This window comes from Myotis lucifugus, unplaced genomic scaffold (genome assembly GCF_000147115.1).
Source record: "Myotis lucifugus unplaced genomic scaffold, Myoluc2.0 scaffold_5, whole genome shotgun sequence".
In the NCBI taxonomy this organism is placed as follows: Eukaryota; Metazoa; Chordata; class Mammalia; order Chiroptera; family Vespertilionidae; genus Myotis; species Myotis lucifugus.
Window position 1 is genome coordinate 12,897,598 of NW_005871053.1, and position 25,532 is coordinate 12,923,129.

The 25,532-nt window shown below is 43.6% G+C and overlaps 1 protein-coding gene across 1 annotated transcript in view; it reads left to right on the plus strand.

The window, feature by feature from the left end:
• The window catches only part of STK39 (serine/threonine kinase 39), a 228,171-nt gene that overhangs the window by 52,944 nt on the left and 149,695 nt on the right, over nucleotides 1–25,532 (plus strand). Inside the window, exons 6-10 of the mRNA XM_023743558.1 lie at nucleotides 11,657–11,766; nucleotides 11,994–12,095; nucleotides 14,232–14,365; nucleotides 22,894–22,942; nucleotides 23,044–23,109. Of these exons, the coding sequence (XP_023599326.1) occupies nucleotides 11,657–11,766; nucleotides 11,994–12,095; nucleotides 14,232–14,365; nucleotides 22,894–22,942; nucleotides 23,044–23,109 (461 nt within the window). The remainder of the gene's footprint in view (nucleotides 1–11,656; nucleotides 11,767–11,993; nucleotides 12,096–14,231; nucleotides 14,366–22,893; nucleotides 22,943–23,043; nucleotides 23,110–25,532) is intronic.

Consider the following 25,532-nt stretch of genomic DNA (forward strand, 5'->3'; position numbering starts at 1 on the left):
TCCTGATGGTGGCCTACCGCAGGGTCTAGCTGAGCTCATTGCCTGCATCTTCCTCTCCCTCACTCCACTCCAGTCAAGCCGGCCTCCTTGCCATGCATGCTTTTGCCTCAGGACCTTGCACTGGCTGCTCCCTCTCTCTGGAATACCCTTTAGTACCGCCTTCAGATTCTTGGCTCAACTGTCACATCAGGGAGGCTTCCATGGCCATCCTATGGTAAATTGCAGCTCCCCCACTCCTGCTTTTTATCCCCGGATCTATTAGTGGTTCTCAAGGTGTGATTCTAGACCAGCAGCTTCACCATCACCTTGGAAACTTGATAAAAATGCAAACTCTTGTGCTTTTTCACTCCTGGATCTGCTGAATCAGATATTCTGGAGGTAGGGCCCAACAATTAGTATTTTAAGAGCCCTCTAATGATTCTGATGCACACTAAAGTTCAAAAACCACTGCTGTATATTATACTTCATAATTTTGTTTATTATCTGTATTTACTCACTATCCTACCCCCACCCTAATTTAAAGTTCACCTTCATGAAGGCAGGGTCTCTGCTCTATAGTCCCAGTGTTTAGAACTGGAAGTGACACTTAGTAAAGAGCTCAGTAAATAGTTGTTGAATGTATTACTGAACATATGATTTAGTCACTTTAGATGAAAAGAATACTGAGCAATAGAGTGTGATCCTCATATTTTAGTGAATTTTCAGTGTTAGGAGTTTTAGATGTAAAGTTTTTATTGTCACAGATGAAAAAACTCCAGATTCTTTGAAGCCAAACTAGTCTTTTGCAAAAGTCTGTGGGAATGATGCAAATTGTTGCTTTAAATACTTGTGGCAACTGGAATTGTGCTATTTTAATTATCTCCCATAGGGACCATCTCTTCAAATGGTACAGATGGGTTATTCTGGTGTATTGGAAACTTCTAATAGTAGAGCTAGTTGAGTGGAGATTTGTGTGAAAAAGACCCCCTGCAGATATATGAATATCACATTGGAAATTTAGACTTATTAATTAATATTAAATCTAAGTTACTTGTGCCTGTCTTTGCAGATATGGCCAGCCACGAGCCCCGTTGACTACAGAGCATGCGTTTGGCTTGGGAAATGATGATATCTGTATAATATGCTCATCTAGTGCTCTCCTTGTAGCAACTCTGTCAGTTCAGCTGAATAGGTCTCACAGAAGAGGTGACTGAGGGCTGAGCAACTGGGGACTCGGTCAAAGTCATTCTGAAGATTGTAAAAGCAGATCACTCTCAGGTTTCCTGGTGTCTCTTTCAGTCCTTGGCTCACTTCCTTGCCCTTAACTGCTCCCCACCCTGCCCCACCCCCTTGCCTTTGAACTCTATGCCTTTTGACAGTTCACTGCCCTGGGGCTCAGATTGTCATCTGTAAAATAAGGAAACTTGACAAGACTTTCTCCAAGTGAAGTGGTGTGTGGGTAAAGTTGCATAAAAATGTTCTGAGTATCCCTTTGTTAGCCTTAGTCATGAATTGAAAGTGTTCAGATCAGAGGATATCAAGGAGGGGAGAGGAAGCCAAGTATCTGTCCTTTGGCTACTTTTACCAGAGCATCTTTTAAGATATCCCTCCTGCCTCCCACTGGGGAGCCAGAGAAAAATGGATTTGTGACCTGGGGATTATCTGTGGTTTTCCTTTATTCCTTGTAATTATCATGCTCGATAGAAAGTTCACCACGAGTGAGTTCTTGGTCATGTTTACCATGGGCTTCAGAAAGCTGCTTTTTGCCGGCACCTGCAGCACAGCTGGCCCGGTGTCCCTGCGCCCTCCTGTATGGCCTCCTTCCTTCTTGTGTCTGCCGTCCCAGGTGTTGCCTCTGGCTCCACGTCTGGCCAGAAATGCACCTGCTTGGAGGAAGTTCTGTGGCTCTTATGTAGAGGGGTAGATTATCTGCAGTTTTCTATTTCCTTAAATGAGTGCTCTCTCTCACACTGTGTCTAATGGCCTGTATTAGTCAACTGAACCATGGGCCAGTTGTGAATTGACATCAACTACCACTTCTTGTTCTCTCCCTTTATCCTTTTAAGCCTGTGTTGTCTTGATTGTGAGAAGGTGGCGGAGTTGGGGAGGGAGTGGCAGCTTGTATAGCCTTGGCATTTTTAACAAGAACCCTCCTGTTGAATTTTTCTTATAATCTATCTATGTCGGTGCGAATTGATGTTGATTCCGTGTACACAGTGCAAGCAAGTGCTAAGAACTTCTCCCTTGTGAGTAAAAATATAGCACATTTGAAGGAAACCAGTTGATAGCAACTTTAAGAGCCTACCCACAGGAGACACCAGTCATGGGAAGGTTTGCTTCTTTGGTTTCTTTTATTTTGAAAGGTGACTAAAAAGACTTCTGACTTCTTTCCTTCTTTTGCTGACAGCAAAGGCTGTGAAATTGTCATTCTCTTATGTTTCAAAGAAGGTCAGGACTGCCTCTCTCTCACTCATAGATGGGAAACACGGATTCGTCCAGAGCAGCTGAGAGTGACTGTCTAGGTCCCAGACTCTGGAAATAGGTTAGATTGTATTTTCTGACTCTGAATGCCTTGGACCCCATGGGTGGGTGGGGGCGGTAGCCTATAGAACCAAACCAGGTCATTGAGCACCATTTACTTGTAAGAAGGAATAAGTGGAATTTAAACCAGGAGTATTATGGGAGAAAAGGAGATCAGGTGGAGAGTGAGGGTTTCAGAAAACTCCTCTTGGTTCTGTCTGGTCCCTCTTGGGGTCCTTCCTGCCCCAGCAGGACAGGTGGTGTGTCCCATTCCATAGTGAAGGGGTGTATGGGTAATTGATGACTAATAGTAGGTAAGGTGCCTACGTATTTATTATTGACTTGCTTAAACGATGAGCAGATTCAGTGTAAATCACTTTAATGATGTAGTGACGTCACCTGCACACAGTTGCATTTCCGAGGTTCTCATGAGTGGGAGGGAAAGGAGCAGTGTTACAAACATCTGTGCTGGGAAGGATGCTTACCTGCAGTTTTTCTCCGGGGCTCTGGCACCTGAGTGAGCAGCTGTTACTAATGGCCTGCTAATAAGTACTATGATTATCAATTATTTTCATGCATTAAAAAAAAGATTTTGTACAAACCTGAGTATTCCCATAGAGGTGTGCCTATTTGTTTGTCTGTGAATCTGTCTTGCTTGACACATTGGAGTCCCTGGGTCAGACGTTTCTGTTTCTGTGATTTTCGTGTTTAGTGAAGTCGTTCCCCATTGTCTGCAGGGAATATGTCCCAAGACCCCCAGTGGATGCCCGAAACCACAAACAGTACTAAACCCTGTATATATATTATATTTTCTGCCATACCTACATACTATGGTAAAGTTTAAACTACTCTTGCATTCTGGGGCCATTATTAAGTAAGATAAGTGTTACCTGATCTGATAACCGAGAAGGCTACAAAGTGACTCATGGGTGGATGCGCTAGACAAAGAGATGATTCACATCCGGGACGGAACAGAGAGGGATGGCGAGAGATTTCATCACTACTCAGAACAGCATGTAATTGGAAATGTATGGATTTTTTTCTGGAATTTTCCATTTAATATTTTTGGACTGCAGTTGACTACAGGTAACTGAAACCATGGACAGTGAAACCCGAGTTAAAGGGGGACCACTGTATTGCCCGTATACCATGTCATAAGGTACATGAATACGTACTAAGCTTTTTTCCTGCTACGGTTTTTTCCACTGCCATGGTTCTCTCTGTCTCAGAGGTGAGAGAGAGAAGCTGTGGATTGGCTGTACTTGGAGGTCCTCCAGCCATCCTGAATCATGCCGTAGCCCCTGGTAGGAAGACAGTGCTCTCATGCAGTGCTTCTCCAACTTGCACATCGAATCAGCTGTGGCTCCTGCTACAGTGCAGATTCTGGTTCAGTGGGACGAGGGTGGGACCCAAGATTTTGCATTTCTCCAAGGCTCCCAGATGATTCTGGTCTGGGGACCCCACTTTGAGTAGCTAGAATGTGGAAGGGACTTTTGTCTCCTATTTTCCTAGACTTATATTGTTCTGTTTCTGAAATGTTTATGGGAGTGTAGCCCCAAACCAGAAACTATTGGCAAAAAAGTGAAATAGGATCTTCTTGCACTGTGTTTTTTGCCCCTTGAGGTCCCCGTGCATTTATTTGTTTTGATTTGTGTCCCTGACATTAAAAGCCACTCTTAACATTGGAGCTGTTTAAAACTCCAGAATTGCACTGTGTGCTAAATTGTTTTCTTGCTGATTTTTTTTTTAAGTCCTTTTGGGGATTGCGTTGACTTTGGCCTCTGAGGCAATGCTTAACCCTTAGCAGTCAGGGAGTATGAATGAACGTGGCAGGATTGGGAAGGACTGTAAGAGTTAAGAAGCCATTGGGTACAAATACCAGAGAGTTTGACTGGCAGGAGATGAGGCAGGACAGATATCTCATTATCTCACATACAGAAGTCTGGGACATTCATTTCTAGGGTTGGTGCCAAAGCCCAGGGATACCACAGAGGTCATGGGCTCTTTCCTACTCCTGTCCTGCACCCCAGTAATGTTAGGGAGCACATGTCCCCATGTGTTGCTCTTGCTCCCAGCCTTACCCTCACATGACAGTGTCCCAAATAGGCAGGGAGTGGGGAGGAAAGGAGCCTTATAAGGTGGTTCTTATATTTAGGCAGAAAATTTCCCCACAAAAGCCTGCATCCTATTTCCCTTGGATCGCATGGGGAACTAGGGCAGACCCTCAGCCATGCACTGACGGGAGGAACCAAGCACCTTGATGGCCTCGATCACTGCAGTTGTAACAGTGTGGTGTTGAGTAGGCCGTCAACAGTATGCACTACAACATTACCAACGACCTGCAATATATATTCTCCGCTCCCCATTTTATTGCTTGTGAAACCATTGTCCAAAGAAGCTACGTAAATTAGCAGGGAGTGTAATTGGGATCCTCAGATAGAAATGTAGCGCCTTCCTACTCGGCATCCTCCCCTCTCTGCCTCTTCCCATGGGTGGTGGGAGCCTCACTGGGGAAGGTCAGGACCCCATGACCTTCTGCACCGGCCGCACATCCCACAGCAAGGCTGTCACTGTCTGTCCTCTTGCTGGGTGCGCTCACACTCATGGCACAGTGAAATGTCACTACTAGAGCAGAGAGAAAACTGCTCCTATGAGCAGAGTGGCCTTATTTCAAGAGGAAACCAACCCAGTGAGTGTTGGGAGCTGCTGTCCTGGATGTTGCCACATCCTGACTTGGTCCCCTGCTTCTTGCCCTGGGTTTGCCGGTCCTACTGAGCACAGCACAGGTACCCGGAGGTGTGGCCTCCACCTGGCAGCGTTGGTGCATCCCCTCTGCACTGTGCTCCTCCTGCCATGGTTTGCAGCAGGAGCAAGGGTCAGCCCTCCCCCTGTTCCCTGTCACACTCTTCTTGTGGGGAGGCTGGTGACACCGCAAATGGCAAGGCTCCTGGAGAGTGAAGAGTTGTTCCAAAGTAATTTAAAAACAAAAATAAACAGAAAACCCGATAGAAAAGGCTGGGTTTAATCATATATTAGAAAAGACAGGTCCCATATGCTACACTCAGACTAAAGGTGTCATCTTCTGTTTGCTGGTAATTGCTAGATGCCCTTTACCCCAGATTCTCCGCAAGAGAAGGAGAGCAGAGTCAGAAAGGTCATGGTTTTCGCAGTTCCAGGTTCAGGGTCACAACTCTTCCAGCTGCAAGCCAGATTCCTTCTTCCATCCAGGTTAGCTTTCCTAAGCTGCAGTTCTGATCATCGCACTCTCTGGTTAAAACCTCTGTCCCCACCAGACACATGAAGCACAAGGCAGCCAACCCGGCCATAATTTGTCCTGCGTGTGGAAGACAGCAGGCTTCTAGGCCTGTTTCCTCCTGCCTGCAGTGCTCGCCCGATTGTCAGGTCCCTGAGCAGAGTGCTTTGGGTCTCTCTAACTGACCAGATCACCCGGCACTGGCGTCTGACATGTAGGGAAGCCTGCGGGGTCAGGCAGGCCGGATGCTGGCGGCCCTCACGGTGTTCCTGGGCTCGGAGAGAACATTTCAGTTCTGCCAGTCAAGTCTTGAGAGTCTCTCGTGAGAAAAAGAACTGGGAACCAAACCAAATTATGAAGGGCTTGCTTTTTGATGATATAAAAATGACATTCAGGATTAATGAGAGAACCTCAAACTAGTTTTTCTGTGTTGGGCAATCACACATTGATCTTTACTCAGGGAAGAGCTTAAGAGTTGTGGACTCTTAACCCCATTCTTCCACGTTGCATTTCCTTCTCAGTGCAGAAAAATACACTGACTTCTTCCAGAAAAGAAGACGGAGGCTGAGTGGCCAACTCCTCGGTGAAGGACTGTGGGTTTTACTCAGACCCTCGATAACTTGCGAGGTAGTCTTTGGAAAGTCATTTAATCTTTTTATTTTTTTATTCCTTGCTCTTTTTCAAGCCCCATATCACGGAATCATCCTATTTTGTTAAGGGTTTGTCTGTCCTTTTCCATCTCCAGAATCTCTATTCACATACAGACGCTGTTGATTTTACACCTGGGCCGTCGCTGTGGTCTTCCTTGCCTCTAGCCTTCCTCCTTTCCCCAACACCCTGCATGGCTACTTGCCCCACCTTTTCCTCTTCACTGGAGAGAGCAGCAGTCTCATGCTGCTAATTGGATCAGGCACAGCTTCCCTCACCAGCTGTTGAGACTCTGTGGTTGGCTCCTCCGCAGTCTCCACGCTTCTTGGCTTTTTTAGACCATGGCCTTTGGGGAAAAGAGGCTGCTCCCAGCAAGAAAACACCAGGGGCCCCCTCTGGCTCCCGCTGTCCCAGCCTCAGTCCCAGCCAGCCACAGGGAGGTCAAACGGAATCAGTATCTGCTGTAACCCATTTAAAATGCATCTTAGGAGGCTCTGAACTATCAGATGTTGATTCCATTACTCTCCAGCCAGGTTTTGAATGGACCTAAGCCATTTCCTTCATATACAACCCAGGTTCCTTTTCCTGGGTCTTAGTACCTGTTGTAAATATCTGAGGGAGGTAAGGGTTGGCTGCTCAGCCACAGTGTCACTCTCAGGTTTTAAGGAAATCAAGCTTCTCACAATTGGTTCTGCAAGCTCAAGGGACTTCCTGCTCCTTAGGTGAATGAAAACTTCACCGGAAGCACGCGTGTGAGAATCCAGTACAAGTGACTCTCATACCCTTGAACTTGGCATCTAGAAGCTCACTAGATAGAGAACTGGGTAGGGATTTACTGTTAACTTATACTCCAGCCTAGCTGGAATTTTTCTTCCTATCTGTGCAAGAGTGGGGAGTACATCTAAAATACTTTAGCCACTCTCAGTGTGCTAACCACCTTGACTTTCGCTAATGAAATCCCCTTTTCTAATATGCATCATGCGTGTCAACAAGTGACTGTTTTCCCCGATAATAGCCTTACTTTGGGCATTTACCTGGCTCCTATGGATCTATACTCAGGTACAGATAACAGAAATATACCCAGCAACTGCCTCAGGCACCCCGGCATCCGGGTCAGGATGCCAGTTGAGCACCTGGGTCCTCGTATCAGCAATAATATCGCATGGTCTGCGTCGAAGGATTTTAGACATAGCAACACTGTTTTGTTGGCAGACTAGATTTGCAGGCTGTTAAATCAGGCAGGCGGAATTGCTTTTTCACTTAAAAAAAACACCACAACAACTATTGCCAACAACAACAAGAAAAGAGGTTTCACATTAAAAAAATCTTCATGTTTGGCCTTCTCTGGGAAAATTGGGACATCTGCAACACCCAGTCTCACTCCTCGGTGGCAGTGGTTCTTTTCCAGCTGAATGGCAGAGGCCCGTTTTAGACTCGGGGTGGGAGGGCGCTGAGAATGGGCTCCTGGGAAGGGCCCAGCTCTTCCAAACATCTCCCTGCGCTGAGCCCTGGTCACTGCGATGGTGCTGTTGGTTTCCAGGACCCTCTCCCCCTGCCTGTAGGTACTCGAGTGTTTGACCCTCGCAGCTGTTGGTCAGTTTTTCTTGTTGGCTCAACACTTGTGCTTTGCTTGTGCTGTTTCTTTGGAACGTCATTGCCTTTTGGGCGTGCCTACCCCCGTCTTCACCTCATCTTCAAGGCCAGCCCCAAGGTCCCCTGGCATGTGGAGTCTCACACGGCTGCGATGGCCCTAGCCCCTCTGCTCTGCACAGACAGCATGGCGTAGAATTTGATTTTACACGTCGTTCTATTGTTTATTGTTTCATGTCTTCTCTCTCCTACACGGTCATATGTTTCCTGACTGTCAGGAAGCATAGCTCTCTTACACTGTGTATTTATCACTGTGAAAATGTTAATGCTTAGCCTACTTACGTCATTTTTGAAAAGGCAGAGAACAATACCTTATTGATCTACCTAATAATTATTATGAAGCATATTTATACATGGTGAAAAGCAGTAGGACAGTGTTCTAAATAAGAAAGTAATATACAGGTAGGCGCAACCAAGAAGCCTGGTAAGGAAACAGAGGCCCAGAAAGGGGGGGCGCCTTGCTGGAGTCCCACGGTTGGCGGAGAGCCTAGTCTTTGCTCTAACCATGGTGGCACCCAGCCTTGCCAGCACTACATCTACAGCCAAGCCCTGCAGATCCTCCTTAAGGCTTAGTATTCACATTTCAAAATGAAAGAATTCCCAAAGTTCCTTAAATAGTACGCCACAAATTAAGCAAAAGTGTGGATGCCTATCAAACTCTCCACACCTTGACACAAGGTGGGCGGGGGGGGATATGAAAAATCCCCAAGGCACCAAGAGTCTAGATACCATGTGGACTGGACTGGATGATGACAGGGCATCGGGTGCAAAGGCAGCACCCCGAGGGCATGAGGGCAAGGGATACAAAGTAAGCAGCTTAGCTGGGCTGGCATTTGAGAGTAGTGATGGATGAGGCAGGCAAGGGAAAGGGAGTTAGATTTGCATGTTGTGCTGAGGGTGTTTGACTTGGGGGGGGAGGGGTGCCTTTAGAGCCTTTTTAGCAGGGGCAGGTCTGGTTGCTTGGAGCGTGGTTCTGGGGCAAGCAGGGAGCTGGGGACAAGAGGCTGCCATGGGAATCTTGGCTTAACCCTAGGCAGTGGCAGTGGAGAGGAGCTTTGTGGAGAGGAGAGTTGTGGAAGGGTTCAAAAGATGTGGGAGCCTTTTACCACGTTACAGGATGACAGCATTCTTTCTAGGCCGAGATGGAGTTATTCCAGTAGCCAGGAACCGGGGCTGGCTACCTCGATGAGCAGCCTTTGATTCCGTGTTTCCAGAGAAATGCTCATGGCTTCTGGCCCCACTCCCTCTGGCTGTATAGATGTATCCTTTAGGAAACAAGGCCGCTTTTCACTGTGCCTGCTTGGCCACCTCCTTCTCACTATCACGTGTACGCTGTCTCCACAGCATATACTGATTTTCCTGTTTGCACAGGCACACCATGTACTTTGGTCAAAAGGTCCTGTTTCTCCATACATATAAGTCTTTCTGGATACACATTAGCCATACACAGGAGCAAATTGTGTATTTTTTCTGTAGTCGTAAGTGTGAGGGATGTTAAGAGTGGTGTTTTCTGCTTATGGAGCTTTCTGTTTTGAGTTTTACAGACATTTAACCATCTGTTTATGACTTTAAAGTGAGTGCTTTAAGTGGAGGCCATGAATAAATATATGAGTCATGAAAGGTATTGAAGAGGTATTATCAATAATGAATTGCCACTATACATCTTTCTTAGCTATTATTGAAGCTTTAAAAAAGGTCTAATGTAATCAGATTGTACTTTTAAGGAATTTTAAAAACTCTAATATTAAATATAGATTTTTAAATCTGGATTATATCTTTTCAGAAGAGATTTTGGGGTTGCTTGAACCGTATTTAAAATAATCTGTTTTTTTCTTTGTTGTTGTTTATTAAAGCAACTTTTATCCAGGTCCTTAATAATTTACAGATGACATGTATTTATGTAATACTGTGTTACCAAATTATTTAATAAAAATGAAATGTCGGATTTATTGTTGAACTTCTTTTCAGAAATATGCAAATAACATTGTCTTTTCCTCCAGCCAAACAAATGATTCATTTCACCTAGTTATTCTATAAAAGAATGAATTCTATCTTCTCCTCCCTGTAGGTGATTGGTTCACAGGTTCCAGAGGTTTTTTTTTTTTCCCCATAAAGCTTCATTTATCTGACTGCAATGTAAAAAATCAAAGAGTTTTAGAGTTTAGAGAGCAAAACATCGCTGGGCTGTCTCCTGCATGTCCAGGACGATGCCTACCAATTGAGCCACACTGGCCAGGGCTACAGCATTTTCAAAATATACTTTTCAATATTAATGTGAGAGTAGCGGTTGGAACAAATATTCCATTTGTCAATTTTTATTCCTTTTGTTGTAGTTGACATCCTTTGGGAGTTGAATAAATTTAAATATAAATAAAAGAAATAACATATTTCAACTCAGGGAATAGTGTTATTGCATAGCTTAAAATTATAGACCTAAAACAAATGCTAATATATTTTGACCTTGGTTTGTACTTGACATCCTGGCAACCAACAAAGGGGACCGGCAGAGGGGAATTCTGAGAGCAATTTGAACGGGCTCGCACTGCTTAGTCTGCTGCGAGGTTTTGAGGTGTTGACTGCCCTTTTTATTACTATTTACCAGCTTACTATCAAGCTGTCCTTGAGTTAGCTCTTACTAATACGTCTATACTAGCCCATAGTAGTTGATACTTACCAGTTTTAACCTTTAGTAAAAATTTAAGAAATGCATGCATTAATAATCATTGGGTATTTCTATTGTCACATACAAACATCATTTTTACATCTATGCATGTATGTATATTCAATATGCCTAGTTAATTCATTTTCTCACAAAAAAGAACTTCTAGTGTATCATGGATATGAAGAACAGTATTACTTTATTCCATCTATACCTAGGAAAATTCTCCAGAAGAGCAAACATTGAAAAAGCCCCCAAAATCTTTTCAGATTGAGCTTTTCCTTTGTGTTGAATCGGTACATGTGGAACCAGGTGGGCAGGCTGGCTCCAAGTACCTGGGTTTGTGGATGTGCCATCATGGTTTTGGTAAAGTGTTAGAGAACACTGTTTAAGCAAGGACGTGGGGATGTGGAAGACAGATGCTGTCCATCCCTTTATTAAAAAAAAAATCCACTTCCCAGGCATTGATGACGTGGCATTAAATTGGCTATAAAATAATCATAATAAAAGAAAAACAAAAAGAAATTACATCACATACTGGTTTTACTGCCTCTGGTGCTTCGCTTATAAATTATTTTCCAAAGTGAATCTTGGCTAAAAGCTAAGCTCCTTTATATTTAGGGCTTTGGAAATATGTTTAATTTTCACTGGTGTAATCATTTGTGGTTAGTTCTGACTTTCGGGACCTTTTTGGTGGGTAACATACTTTGGTGTGCTGAGCCTTTGGACCCGTGGGATTGTTGACCCATCACCCTGATGGTGTTCTCTAAAGTGCAGTGGACGGAGGATGGCGGGACTGCCCTGGTATATCCCTGAGAGAGTGCATGGTGGCTGGGACAGGTCATGACCGCTGTAAAGGTCACCAGGAAAAGGGATGTTCATACAGTCAGAATTTGTAAGCAATAATGTCTTACATAAAATAAGGGTGATTTTCTTTTCCCTTTCAGATTTTGGGGTAAGTGCATTCTTAGCAACAGGGGGCGATGTTACCCGGAATAAAGTCAGAAAAACATTTGTTGGCACCCCGTGTTGGATGGCCCCTGAAGTCATGGAACAGGTAAAAATAAACGATGGTCTTATTGACATAGTACAGTCGTGCACGTTATTAATACACTAACATTTCATTCAGAGCACCAATTTCACTCGAATGCATCACATAACTAAAGTTTAACTCCCGGTTGCTGGGCCTTGACACACTGCTATCTAAGTTCTGCCCACACAGTGTGGACTTCCCCATGTGCGGGCCTGCTGTCTAATTGTGTTTTCTCTTGGTTCCCTTCTTAGGTGAGAGGCTATGACTTCAAGGCCGACATGTGGAGTTTCGGAATAACTGCCATCGAATTAGCAACAGGAGCAGCGCCTTATCACAAATACCCTCCCATGAAAGTAATTACTCTTGGAAATATTACGTCGGGTTTGAAAAATGGCTGAACGGAATGGGTTCTGGGATTCTCTTAGACATAGTCATGTTTCTCTTGGACCTGAGGAGAATTAATGGAGGAATGCAGACAAGCCAAATGTTGTCCGATGTCCTCAGTGGACAGAACAGGACAGAAGTAGTACAATGCCCAGCTTTGAAGCTTGCTTTGTTGCATTCTCAGCACAGAGCTGAGTCAGGAATGGGATCTGATTGGTTGATGGAGGTTGATAACTGTGACAAATGCTGGCCATTACTCTTTTGATAGCAGACTATCCCCAGCACTGCAAGGGAAATCTAAAAATAGGTTATGGTGATATCATCTTTGCAGATGGATTTCCCAAATTTTCAGGCCTATTTAAAAAAAATAGTCTAACATTTTACCCATTTTCATAGCGTCATGTGGGTGACTCGTTTGAAATAAGCGAGTTCAGTATTTTTTTGAAACAACATACATTTGGATACTGTTTTCAGATTTTTGTGACTCTTATAATTGGCCTATGTCATTATTTTTCTTAGTTCTTGAGATAGTGGTATCAGGGCGAATTGAGATAGTGATATCTGGGCGAATTTACCCAACGGGATTTTGTTTTGAGACTGAAGTAGTTGGATGGAAATTATGAAGGTATTTTACAGAGAATACTGGTCCATGTTTGTTTCAGTGTTTCCCTAGGAAAATATTGGAAAAATTTAGAAGGATGTTTTTAAAGCCCTGGGAATAAAAAGGTTAAGTAATTTTACTGATTAAAATGTTATTACATGTTTATTGTTGAAAATCTGTAAGTATAAATAAGAATAAAGAAGAAAATAATCATTTAGAATCTCATCAACTATAGATAATCCCTGTTAAGGTTTTAATATAGTTCATTACTTTGGCTCTCTCTCTCTCTCTCTCTCTCTCTCTCTCTCTCTCTCTCTCTTTCTTAAGACACACACACACACACACACACAAAATTAAGATTCTGGGGTGTGTGTGTGTGAACATACCTAATTTTGTTAGTAAGTAGTGATGTAAATAATTGAAGTGACCTTTCAAAGGAAAAGCACTGAAGCAACTTCGAAGATTTTTTCTTCCATTTGGCTTCTCTGTATTCTTTTTTCTCATTTCTTGTTTTCTTTCTCTCCTTACTTAGTGTTGCCACCTGAATGTATAATCCCAGGCTGAAGTCCTGAGGGCTTTTCTTAGGACTTTGCAGTTCTCCCACTTTCTTCTGTTTGCTATTATCCTCCACAAACAATAAGCTGTCACTTTAATCCTTCATCTATTCATACATCTGAAAGTGTTGGAAAAGTGGCTTGGCATGTATAGCATTTGCATAAATTAAGGCTGATTTATGCATTAATGCTTTATTCATTGTATAGGTCAATGGTTTACTATAAATTCTTTTTCTTAAGCGAATCATTTAACGTGTGCCCGAGTGGCATCTTTACCTTTTTGGTTTGAAGCTGTATTATTTTGTTTCGCTCCCTCCAAGAGCAGCATGGCCTTTTGCCCTGGTTATGGTTTTTAGCAACTCAGCTATATTCTGGCCATCTTTCAGTTTTGCCAAGCCTTTAAGCAATTTTCTGTATTTTTTTTTTCACTAAAAAAAAAAAAAAGGAAATCATGTGTTCCTTTCTGGGATGTTGTGAATTTATTTTTAGGGTTGGTACTGTTACCGAGGCCTTGAGTACAGGCGGTTCCTTGCTGATGAATGACCTGTGCACACTTCACTGCTGCGCTGGTCCTCCCTCTCTCTCCGCTGCACCACGCCCTTTCCCAGCCAGAGCCCTTTCTGCACGCAGCCCGGGCTGGAGCTACGTGCTCCTCCAGGCTGTGCCAGAGCCAGTTCCCAGGAAGCTCCGTCCGCGTGTCTTTGGGAGATCATTCTTAACAAATAGAGCAGATTTTGTAAGTTCTGTCAGTGGAATAACAAAAATGTTAGAGGGCTCGTGAACAAGTTTGCAAAGAGAAATGAATGCTTTAAATACACACGCTCTGTAAAGTTGCAATCACGCTTGTATCTAATCCAGGTTGGTCTCTGATGCTTCTGTGAAAAAACTAAAAACTCAATTGTAGCAATTGCTACACTGAGGTTCTGTCTTTATGTTTGTTTCCGCTGCAGGTGTTAATGTTGACTTTGCAAAATGATCCACCCACTTTAGAAACAGGAATAGAGGATAAGGAAATGATGAAAAAGTATGGCAAGTCCTTTAGAAAATTACTTTCACTGTGTCTTCAGAAAGATCCTTCCAAAAGGTATGTCAAACTGGGTGGATGAGTTACTGGCCTGGTCTGAGTCACCACAAAGCTTTGTTTGTGGAGGGGGAAAGGCTGTGTGAGGACACCTGCAAGGTACTTCTCCTTCAAGGGAAATGCTGCTCCCGCCCCCAGATTTCCAACCTGTTAGTGGAAGACAGCATGGGTCCACAGGGAAACAAGTGGATGGGGGTGGGGGAGAGGCACAAGAAAATGTTAGTGTTGGTAAGATTCACTGTGCTTGTGAGGTGTGGGCGTTGTCATCAAAGGAAATGAAGTAAAGCAGAAATCAAGAGAAATTGGCAGTGGTGCGTTCCGAGGCTGAGCTAATATTCTGCACAGTGTAGGTTGAGCTGACCTCTCAGGATTTGAATATCCTGCTAGCTCCGGTCTAAACCAGGCAGAGCTATTGAATTTTGCATGAGCTTCCTTTTAGTTGCAGAACAAGTTGTTTGTACCATTTGAAAGATTATTGGTAAAGAAGCTTCATATTTTTGCATTAGAAAGATGAATCATATAAACAGAAGTAAATTGTTTTAAATGAACTTTAGAATTTCCTCTTTATTCTCAGGCGATTGCCCCCATACTGTAGGGTGTCTGTGTTCTGAGTTTGTTTCTTCCTTCTTAATTTCTCTCCCAATTTTGAACTCTCCTGAGCGGTAAGCATAGAGCAGGTGTCCTTTATCACTTAAAGGAGAATGTTAATGACGTGAGCCACCCAGGCCTGGCACCCTCCTAGCATGCCGTGAATGTAGATGACAGGCCTGGCGAGGACTCTGAAAAGTTATCTGCTACCCTCATCCGCCCTAGGGCCCAATCTGATAATTGTATTTTAAACCGTGTAAACTGGCTTCTCTTCTGAAACTTTCTTTTTCAGGGAGGGACCTGCTTTTTGAAGAATTCCTTTATTCTTATCTTCAATTCTTTGTGAAACTTAAGCCTTTGGACAGTGGTCCTTGAGCTCCTTGAGATCTCACCGAGTGGTGGTGCTGTGTAATTCCAGCTCTTTCAGAAAATCTGTTTGAGGGGCTCCCCTTCTTTACAATAAGCATAGTGGACATTATTTACCCACCCCTTGCAGCAGTTCTCTTCATTCCTTTACATTTTACTGAATTTGCGTTCAGTCTTTTCTGTATTCGTCCTCTTCTCCTGGAGCCGGGTCTAAACACTGTTTGCTGTTAAGTATCTTGAAATTATTTATTGTAAAAGGGATGCTTGTTTTGTCACACTTATAGACTGTTTCTGCTGAAACATCTTAGTTGCCCTTTGTGTATGATTTGTAAGGTTATTTTCCTCTGAAGTTATACTGGTCTTTCCTTAAGGTTATTTCTTCACTCTCCGATTGGATGAAAATTATCTTCAATTCTGATTTTGTTCTGCAACACTTGCTTGCCTACCCCTTGGATTTAGTGTCATCTCTAAATATCAATTTTTGGCATCACCAAGGAACCAGGATTTAATTCTCCAGAGCCCAATGAGAGAAGTGCTTGCCTTCCCAGTTAGCACTGTGCTATCACTGTTGGTCTCTGTGGTCCTTGAGCTAGTTGGGATCCCACCTAGTGGTGATGCTGTGTAATTCCAGCTCTTTCAGAAAATAATTCTGTACAGTAGAATAGTTAGTGTGCCTAAAGATGTAACAATATCATTCTTTAGGAGATTTGTAATTTTGTTAAAATAAATCAGATGAGATCATCATATGTTATATTTAACAAACCATCCTTATTTCTTACTAATCTTGAGAGTCCTTCCAGGTTTTATTTATTTTATGAACTCTAATATCAGGCTCCTATTACCCCATCCCCAAGAAATATTTTAGAAAAGAGCCATACTCTTAAATTTTTACCCAGTCTTTCCCTCAGAGTTCTTGCTTAGTGACATCGATCTACAAAGTATTAATAGTTTAAGAACTTCTTTTAGGCATTTTCTCTGTGTCGTACTCTATTCTCACTATTGTACAATTGTCTCTATAACAGAGAGTGTTGGTGGTACACAAACTTCCCACGTGACTCTCTCTCTCTTTTTTTTTAATGAAAAGACATGGATTTGGGAAGTTGCGGGGCGGGGGGGGGGGGAGCTTCATGAAATATGAGAATGGAAAAAGAGGCAATATTGTTGAATTTTTCTTACATAGGTGCAACTTAAAATATGTATTCATTCCAGAATTAATAAGTAAACATTAGATTTCTGCCCAATTCTGAAAGAACCCATGAAGATACCCTGCCTTCTCTGCCTTTGCTTATGTTATCCACGAGTTCTTCTTTTCCCTCTATCCACCTCCCACCTGTCTTTCAACACTTAGTTCAAAGGCTCCATTTTCTTAGAGATAGATGTCCCTGGTGAGATTCCTAGTCCTGCTTTATCATCACCTGTGTGACTTAGTTTCCTTGACTGTAAAATGGGGCTAGTGACACTTACTACATAGGACTGTGATAAGGGTGGAGTAAGAAAATGCACTGAAAACGGATAGCACAGTGCCTGGGGGTTCCTAAATATTCAAGAAATTGGAATTGCCATTCATTATCTGCCTTTTTCTTCCTGACCAAATAGAGTTTTTGCAAATTTTAATTTTCTTACCGTATGCTGCATCCATGTCTCTTGTAGCAGTACACTGTGTACGTATATTGACTCACATATCTGATCTCCTCGTACGTTTGTAAGTTTTTTTAGAAAGAGAGCCTGTGCCACTTATCCTTGTATCTTTCTATCTGCAGTGTCTGGTGCGTCTTATTTACTCAGAGGTATTTCTTGAATAACTGGAGACAATTGGTTTTTTGCAACCTGGGGTGATTTTGACTCATAGCAAAAAATTCAGAAACAAACCTGATTAGAGTAGGCTTAGGAATGAATGCAAGATTTGGGGTAATTTATATTTATTTCTGTTGCCTGCAGATTATATACTTGTCAGCTGAAAGCAAATGAATGGGACCAAAGCCCTGGTCTTGCTGAGTACCTTTTTAACAGTGAATAAAAGCATTTCAGGGTCCAGGCCCGGTTCACACCTGTGCAGGAGTCCCCAAGCTAGATGAGAAGGGGTTATGCTTTTTTTCAACCTTGAGACTCATGGAACTTTCCTAAAAAAAGAGAGCAGAGCTGGATTTTAGAAGCTGTTTGCCTCATTTAAATCTGCGTGCTCTGCCTAGGCATAGATGAAGAATTACTTGTATTTGTATAGCAGAACATTTTGCCATTTCTTAAAAAAAAAAAAATGAGCCTTAACCTTGTAGATTACATGCTCCCTATGGATGGCAACTATAAGAGGAACCGGCCTTTTCTTTGAGCAATACGGTGTGGATGTTGCATAGATAAATCCATTGGAAACTAATAAAACTTGAATATTTCACTTGGCGGGAGGGGCCGGGGAGACATGCTGTTTTGCCTAAGGTTAGTGAGCTATTTGGAATTGTCATGCAAATTGCTAGAGCTACTTAAACTGTGTCATATTCCTCCTGAATCCTTTGAAAATTATTTTCAAGTCTCAGTGGACTAGGGTTCATCCATATGTATTAACTGAATCCTTTAACAGATTTTCTTCTGAGAAGGTTAGTGCTTGCAGACTTCCGCATTGTTTTCAAGGATTTAAAATTGAGTCATCATTCAAAGCCGGGCCAGTTATTTGGGTTGCCGAACTAACATTGCTCATAAGACGGTGTTTGTATTTATACTGCCTTGTGTTGCTTGATAATTGATAGCAGCCACGTAAGACATACTGCGCTTGCAGAAGTCTTTCTCCTGTGTACTTAGCTAAGAGGCAGGTAGCATTCAGGGCTCCACCTTAACCCTACACTGGCAGTTGCTACGGCATTGAACATAAAACAGACAAAACAAAAAGACTAAAGTCAGGTGGGCAACACGCACCTCAGCTTTTCTCATACCTCTGTCACTTTCTTCTCTGTCTCATTCCCTTGACCTTTCCAGTTCCATTTTTCCATACTTTGTCCTGGGGTTGTTTGGCACATGGATTTGATTCCAAAGCTGTAGACACCTGAGCTAACTTGAGCACCAAGAGGACCTGCTATTTTGTGCTGTTTCGAGTAGAAATCACCTATCAGTTAATATAAATATTAAGTCTACAGAAAAGGAATGTGGCTTCTTTAAACCTTTTCTCAATTCTCATGTGATTGCATTTTTGTATTTATTGATGAAGGCCAAGAGCGGAGTACAGAGGAAGGAGTTTTCCCTGAAGTCTGCTTTCCCCCTTTATAGTTCGGTTACCATGGAAGTGACCTTGCTGGGGAAGGGAAAGTATTTTCCCAGCCCTGAATCCCAGGGTATGTCTGGCATTTCCCAGCCTCTTCTCTGCTTTGGTCCTACACTTGACCCTTAGTGTGCAGGAGGAGGAGGTGGGTGCAGAGGAGGGACGAAGCATTTTGGCTCCCCGTGTCAGTACATCCACTGTGTACAGACTTTCCCCCTTTTCCTTTTTTGGGGGCGGGGCTAGCATGAGTCTGTTTTCATTACATCATGCTGCTATTTCCTACTCTATTGATCAGATGCTTAGACTTGAAGTGGTGACTAAGTCTGGCCCAAGGAGTTGTGGTTCTGTGTCCAAATGGCTAGCAGCATTTCTTTCACCTTATATTTTACTGAGGTATGAAATTGAGCGATAGCCATTTTCTGCTCTGTGCCAGGCATTGGATATAGAAAGGTGAATGCTGTGTGGCCCCTGCCGTGGAAAGGGTTATAACCCAGTGGAGGGAAGGTAGGAGGCAGGGGCAGACAGTTACAGAAGGGGAGTGTGGCAGGCGTGGTGTGAGCATGAGCGGGGAACAGAGTGAAGTTGATTGGTGGGAGCTGGGAGGAGTGTCTCTGAAGATGCCTGACATTTAAATTGGCTCTTGACCTCTGAACAAGGGCATGCCAGTTACTTACAAACATTTTTAAAGCAAGAAAAGCAGCGTGTGCTAATGTCATGAAAGGGCAAGGTGGGTGAGAACATCCTTGTAGCTGGAGGACAGAGTTCACACAGGATGTGATGGGAAATGAGGATGGAGAAGCCTAGCCTCCCGGCCTCCCGGGCCCCCAAGATCCCCTAGGGCAGTGATGGCGAACCTATGACACGCGTGTCAGAGGTGACACACGAACTCATTTTTTTGGTTGATTTTTCTTTGTTAAATGGCATTTAAATATATAAAATAAATATCAAAAATATAAGTCTTTGTTTTACTATGGTTGCAGATATCAAAAAATTTCTATATGTGACACGGCACCAGAGTTAAATTAGGGTTTTTCAAAATGCTGACACGCCAAGCTCAAAAGGTTCGCCATCATGCCCTAGGGCCTAGGCCAAATGGGAAACTGGCTCTGTTTAGAGGCCAAGTTTAGGGCCTCCGTGGACACAATTTGTACGTGGTGGCTGCACTTAGTCACGTTTCCTGATTCTTTTCTATGCTTGGATGGTGGGTTGGAATGAGGAAGGGAAGTGCTGGAGAGACTCACTGGGAGGCCACTGGAGAGGTTCCGGTCAGAGGCGATGAGGGTTTCAGCCAAAACGGTGACCTTGAGTTCCTTAACCATCTTGATTTTCCTAGGTTTCTTTTCACTTTAAAAAATTCAACCTAAGTTTTTTGTATGCCTCCTAGGTGTTTGAAGTTTTGTTTTGTGTTGCGAGGTGCTAGGTATAATATGCCTAACATCTAGCATCATGCCTGACAAATAGTAGATGCTCAATAAATATGTATTTCCTGAGAGAGTGAAAGGATGAATTTGCAGTAGCTGGAGGCCAAAAACGTTGCCGACGATCAGTGAGAGTATACATTAAAATAACAACCAAAGTCCACGCATGTAAAAGAGTAGTCTCCTTTTTAGTTCTAGCTTAACAAGGTGCACATTCATGAATTCGGATGAGCTTACCGAGGGATGTGGCACACAAAATGTAAACCGTGGCCACCTGTTGATTAGACCTTCATTTGCTCGGAGCAGCGAGCAGTTAGAGGCTGGTTATTGCAGTGGGTGTGGCCATTCTGGGTTCTTTTCAGGTTCCTGTAGGCAGTGTTCCACTTGAGACCGAGGGAGAGAGCAGGAACAAGTTAAATTTCTGTTTCTTTGCACAGAAGTACAGTGTGGGGCCCTGGTAGACTCCGGCAGTTTATGCATCGTTGCACTTGGCCACGTTTCCTGATTCTTTTATATGCTTGGGTTTGGCCCCTGGAAACATGTTAATGGAACTTCCTGGTTCCAAAGAAGGGGTTTCTAACCTCTTCAAATATGAGAATCCTTTTAAATTTGCACGCCCTCCCCCCCGCCCCGCCCAACATGGTACTATTTGTACCTTTGCAAATCATTGCCTGAGAAAGAATACCTAATGATACTCAGTAATGGTTCTCTCCCTCCTCCCAGTTTTAAAAGTGTGAACAATTTAAAACATACAGAAAAGGTGAAAAAGCTTTACAGTGTTTACTTCTACACCACAACCTAGATTCAACAATTATTACCATTTTTCTATTTATCTACATTTTACTTGCTGAATGAACAGTTTGAAAATCAGTAACAGACTTGATACTTCAGCTTGCATTCCATACAAATTGAGAAATGTTCTGAATAACTACAGTACTTTTCCATGTCTAAGAAAATGAGCAGTAATTTCCTAAAATTGTCTGTTACCTAGCATATTCACTTATCCTATATAATAACAGCCTAATATGCAAATCAACCAAATGGTGGAATGACCAGTTGGCGGGGGGCAGGGCCAGTGAGCGGGCAGTGCCAAGCCAGCCAAGGAGGGTGCCAGGGGGCAGAGGGAGGGGACAGTGATCAGGGACAGCGGTGACCAGCGGTGGCGGTGGAGTGATCAGGGGCGGGGCTGGCCACTTGCCAGCTGGCATGGTCCTCTGATTGCTCCACCTGTTGCCTCCTGCAGAGGGAGGCCACTGGTGGCAGCGGTGGGGCAATGCGGGGTGGGGCTGGCTACTTGCCAGCCGTCGCCATCCCCCAGTTGGCCCACTGGTCTCCTCCCTTAGAGGGAGGCCAGACTGCTGCAGGGAGCGGGCCTAAGCCATCAATTGAACATCCCCCCAGGGCTCCTGGACTGTGAGAGGGTGCAGGCTGGGCTGAGGGACCCCCCTGAGTGCATGAATTTTTGTGCACTGGGCCTCTAGTCTATATATATAAAAGCCTAAGTGACAGAACGACTAGAACTACCAGAATGACTGGTTGCTATGATGTCCCACTCCCACAGCTGACCTGCAGCCAGCCAACCTCCCATGGTCTCTCCCCCCAGCCAGTGGGCTCTGGGGACCCCACCCATGCACGAATTTGTGCACTGGGCCTCTAGTCTTTAATGATTTCCAAAGGTCTTTTGTAGTTTCTCCTCCTTCCTTTCAAATGCAGGATTCAGACCAGGGGCATGTATTGCATTTGGCTTTATATTTCTTTAGTCTTTTAAAATCTGGAACCCTACCCTCACATCTCCTTTTTTCCTCTTTGACACTGACTTTTGGAAGAGATCAGTTCATTTGTCTTGCTGACTGACTGTCCTATAGTATAGATTTATGTGACTTTCTTTTTCTGCATTGCTGTTTGTTTTAGAGAGAGCTGTTGATGAAGTAAGCTGTTCTTTATGGACTCATGCCAGCTCATAGACAACAGAAGTAGATAATCAGTACTCTGCCACCTCCTATGAAATACTTATTTAAGGCACAGATGCTAAAATCATCAGGTAAAAGGTTATGGGGGATAGGATATTCATAAACAGTAATGCCAAAGTATTACCCAAAATAACACTTTCCCATTGCAGTGGGTAAAACATACTTTTACAATTGAGAGATCTCAGGCCTGGGGACCAAGTAGTTACACTTAGTATCACTCCCAGGGGAGTTACCTAACATTATGTGCCTCTGACGTGCCGCAGTAAAACATACACAGTGTCATCTAGGCAATGTTTCCCCCCCAAATGCTTGATTCAACCTAGTCAAGCCTTCAGACCTGAGAAACAAGTTTAATGACTCCATGAGGAAACAACCAGACCAATCCAGTAATCCTTTTCAATGAACTTGCATTTTATTAATCACCATCATATTTACCTTGCCCTGAAAACCGGTGGTCCGTGTACACCTGAAACAGGGGTGTTTGGGGGTGTGCAGACAGCTGGCACGCATGGTGTGTGGATCCCTTGCCTTTCCTGACTCTCAGAGAATCTTAGAGTGCCGTGCACCGTAGTTTCTTGAGGGTCCCATTGCACCTTGTACAGCTTCTCAGTAAATATAGGAATTTATCTCACAGATGTGTCAGTCTGACACCTTTTAGAAACACTGCATTCACTTAGTGAAGTGTAAGGGTGAAGGACGGAAGATTGATCGTGCCCCATATAGTTAACTCGGAGGAGTTTGTGTGTTTTGCAGACAAGGAGCTTGGAAAGAACTGGAAAACGGGCACTATTTTATTTGGTGCCAGCTTGTGATTAACTTAGTGTCTGGTTTTGCTATTCCTAAAACTGGTCTTCCAGGAAGACGCTAGGATTAAGTTGTTTCATCAAGGCAGTGTATTTATCGAGTGGTCATTGTTTCAACTCTAATTTATTATTGATCTTTCAGGCCCACAGCAGCAGAACTTTTAAAATGCAAATTCTTCCAGAAAGCCAAGGTAACATGCTTAAAACCCCAAGTAAATCTGCTATTTTGAAACACTGTGAATTTCTACGTTTCGTATCTGATGTTAAAGTGTTGGGAATATCTGTTTTGCAGAACAGAGAGTACCTGATTGAGAAGCTGCTTACGAGAACACCAGACATAGCCCAAAGAGCCAAGAAGGTAAGCACCATTAGCCCCACCAGCCTAGTAGGACTTGAAACCCATAGAAAGAGTGTTCCGCGTGCTCAGGATGTGAATAGTTAGAGGTTATGTGATCAGTGATTGCTCGGGTAACTGCCTTCTGCCTTTTGGTTATCTCAGCTTGCTGTTGTTTGTTTGGGTGTGGAAACCATGGGAAACGCAAATGATTTCATTTTTCCATTTATCAGCTTTGCTTACAGAAGGTCAGAGGGGAGGGCACTGTCATGAGTTCTGCACACTGGAGAGGTAAAACGTCCTTGAATAACTTTCCTTTGGATTTTACAGAAGAGGGACAGTCTTGTTAAAGCCGCTTGCAATGACTAAAGGAAAAACAAAACTTTTGTTTTTGATGTTTTTTGGGAATATCTTAGGGGTATAGGTTTTTTTCTCATAAAAGATCCCGTGGTGACTTTTATTGTCCTCCTTATGTTAACTAAATGATACGTATGATGACTTGAAAAACTTGTCATTCTAGCTTTGAGGTTTTTTAAATGGTACGTGTGTGTAAGTGTATTTATGTGTGTGTTTCACCAGAGTTTTATTTATCTGTAATTACTGATTTCATTATGGTATGAAACCTAATAAAGTGTAACCTCTATTTTGGTTTAGTTTGATTTTAGAATTATATTAGATATTTATTATTAAAAATATGTATGTAGTCACAGATTTAGCTTTTCAGTTATTAAGGAAGCCGATGTGATAGCTGAGTCCCCTGCTCTGTAAATAAAATTGGCAAAGAAGTATGCACTAGTGATACATCTCACTAGGCCCAGCTATGAGTAACTTTGAATGTTAACTTCCAGACCTTGACTTTATAAAACATCCCGTATGGAATGCATTTCGCTAATGCTTTAGAATTACTTTAAATAGATTTTAAATAGGCTTTAAGAAGTGACCCATCTGAGCATCTCTGCTGGACCAGCAGACCCCTGTGGGGTGAGCCTGGGCTAAGGCTAGGGGGCTGCCGCATTGACTGGGGCTGCCGCGTTGACTGCAGAGACCTGAGCAAGGCTGGCCGGTGGGAGGTCTCTGAGGGAAGGTGGAAGTGGGCAGATCGGGTCAGAGAGGCACCTCTCCAGCACAGCAGGGCGTCAGCGCTTTGGTTGGAGGCAATGGAAGCTAGATCTGCCCACAGAGTCCCAGGGCCCCACAGCCAAGCCTGAAGGAGTAGCCCGGAGAGATTCCCCGGGTGTTGGAGTGGAGCACGAGGTCTTTTGATGAGATCTCTAAAATATCAGCCAGAGTTGAAGAAAAGCTGTTAGAAAGCCATTGGCTTGTACAGTGTGTGTCTCCAAAGAACATTTTTTTTTTGTCTTTGCTTTTTGTCCCCCGGAAGTTTTGTTTGATCTCATCCCGAGGCTCTTCCCTAAGAAGGTGTTCTCTGTGGAGCTTTAGCCTCACACCTCCAGCTCCTTGTTGGTGGCCAGTCAGCCTCTCGGGGCGGGGGGGGGGGGGGTGTCCAAAGGCTCCCCTCCTGCCCAGACCGAGCCTTCCTGTGCTCCGTGTCCTCCTGAGGCGCCCAGTCTCAGAACACGGGGATTACGTTCACATTTAAGACCTCCTTCCCTCCTCATCTTCCCCATGGAATCACTCTCTGGATCCCCTCCTCACCTCCCTCTGCACGTGGCTCCGAGCGCTTTCCTCCTGGTTTTAACTAGACAGTGCAGTAGATTTCTCTCTCTTCTCCCTCCATCCCTCCTCTCTGTGCCTCCTTAGACCCCAGTGCAAGATTAACTTTCTGATCACGTTACTTCATTGCTCAGAAGTGGTTTCCAAAATTAAACAAAAACTTAAGCAAATAAATGGGAGGAGCGGGGGAAAGTTTCTTATCAAATAAAGGCCAAGCTCCTGAGCCTTGAAGTCATGGCACCGTTTCAGATTCTAGCCGTTTGGCCTAACTCCAGCTGACTTGAACCACTTATGGTTTTTACTGCGTCATCCACACTTTCCTTTGGAACTTCATCTCCCAGCTTGAGAAAATGAAGACTGTTCAGGCTGTGACCCTATTTCCTTACTTTCAAAAATAGATTTCAGTGATTTATTACATATTAGCGTGCCCTGCGTTCCAGATCCCATTTCGCATGCATCTGAAACAAGAAGTCGCTAGCGTTTGGGAAGGTATGATTTTTTTCCAGCCATGTCATCTGCTATTTCCTTGCTTTTTGATTGTAGACTTAAACCTTGGCACTTGTTTCGTCCTCTATCCCTTCAGATAGAAAATAGCCACACATCTCAGTGTCATGCTGAGGAGTAAAGGGGGAATGTAAAATAGTTCCTAAACATCTTACAGAAAAGAGGTGCAATGTTATCCTCTCTCTTTGGCTTCGTTCAGTTGGCCCCTTCCCTGTCACAGTTCTCATTTTAAAGTGCACGTTGGTTGTGAGCTGCACTCCACGCCTTGC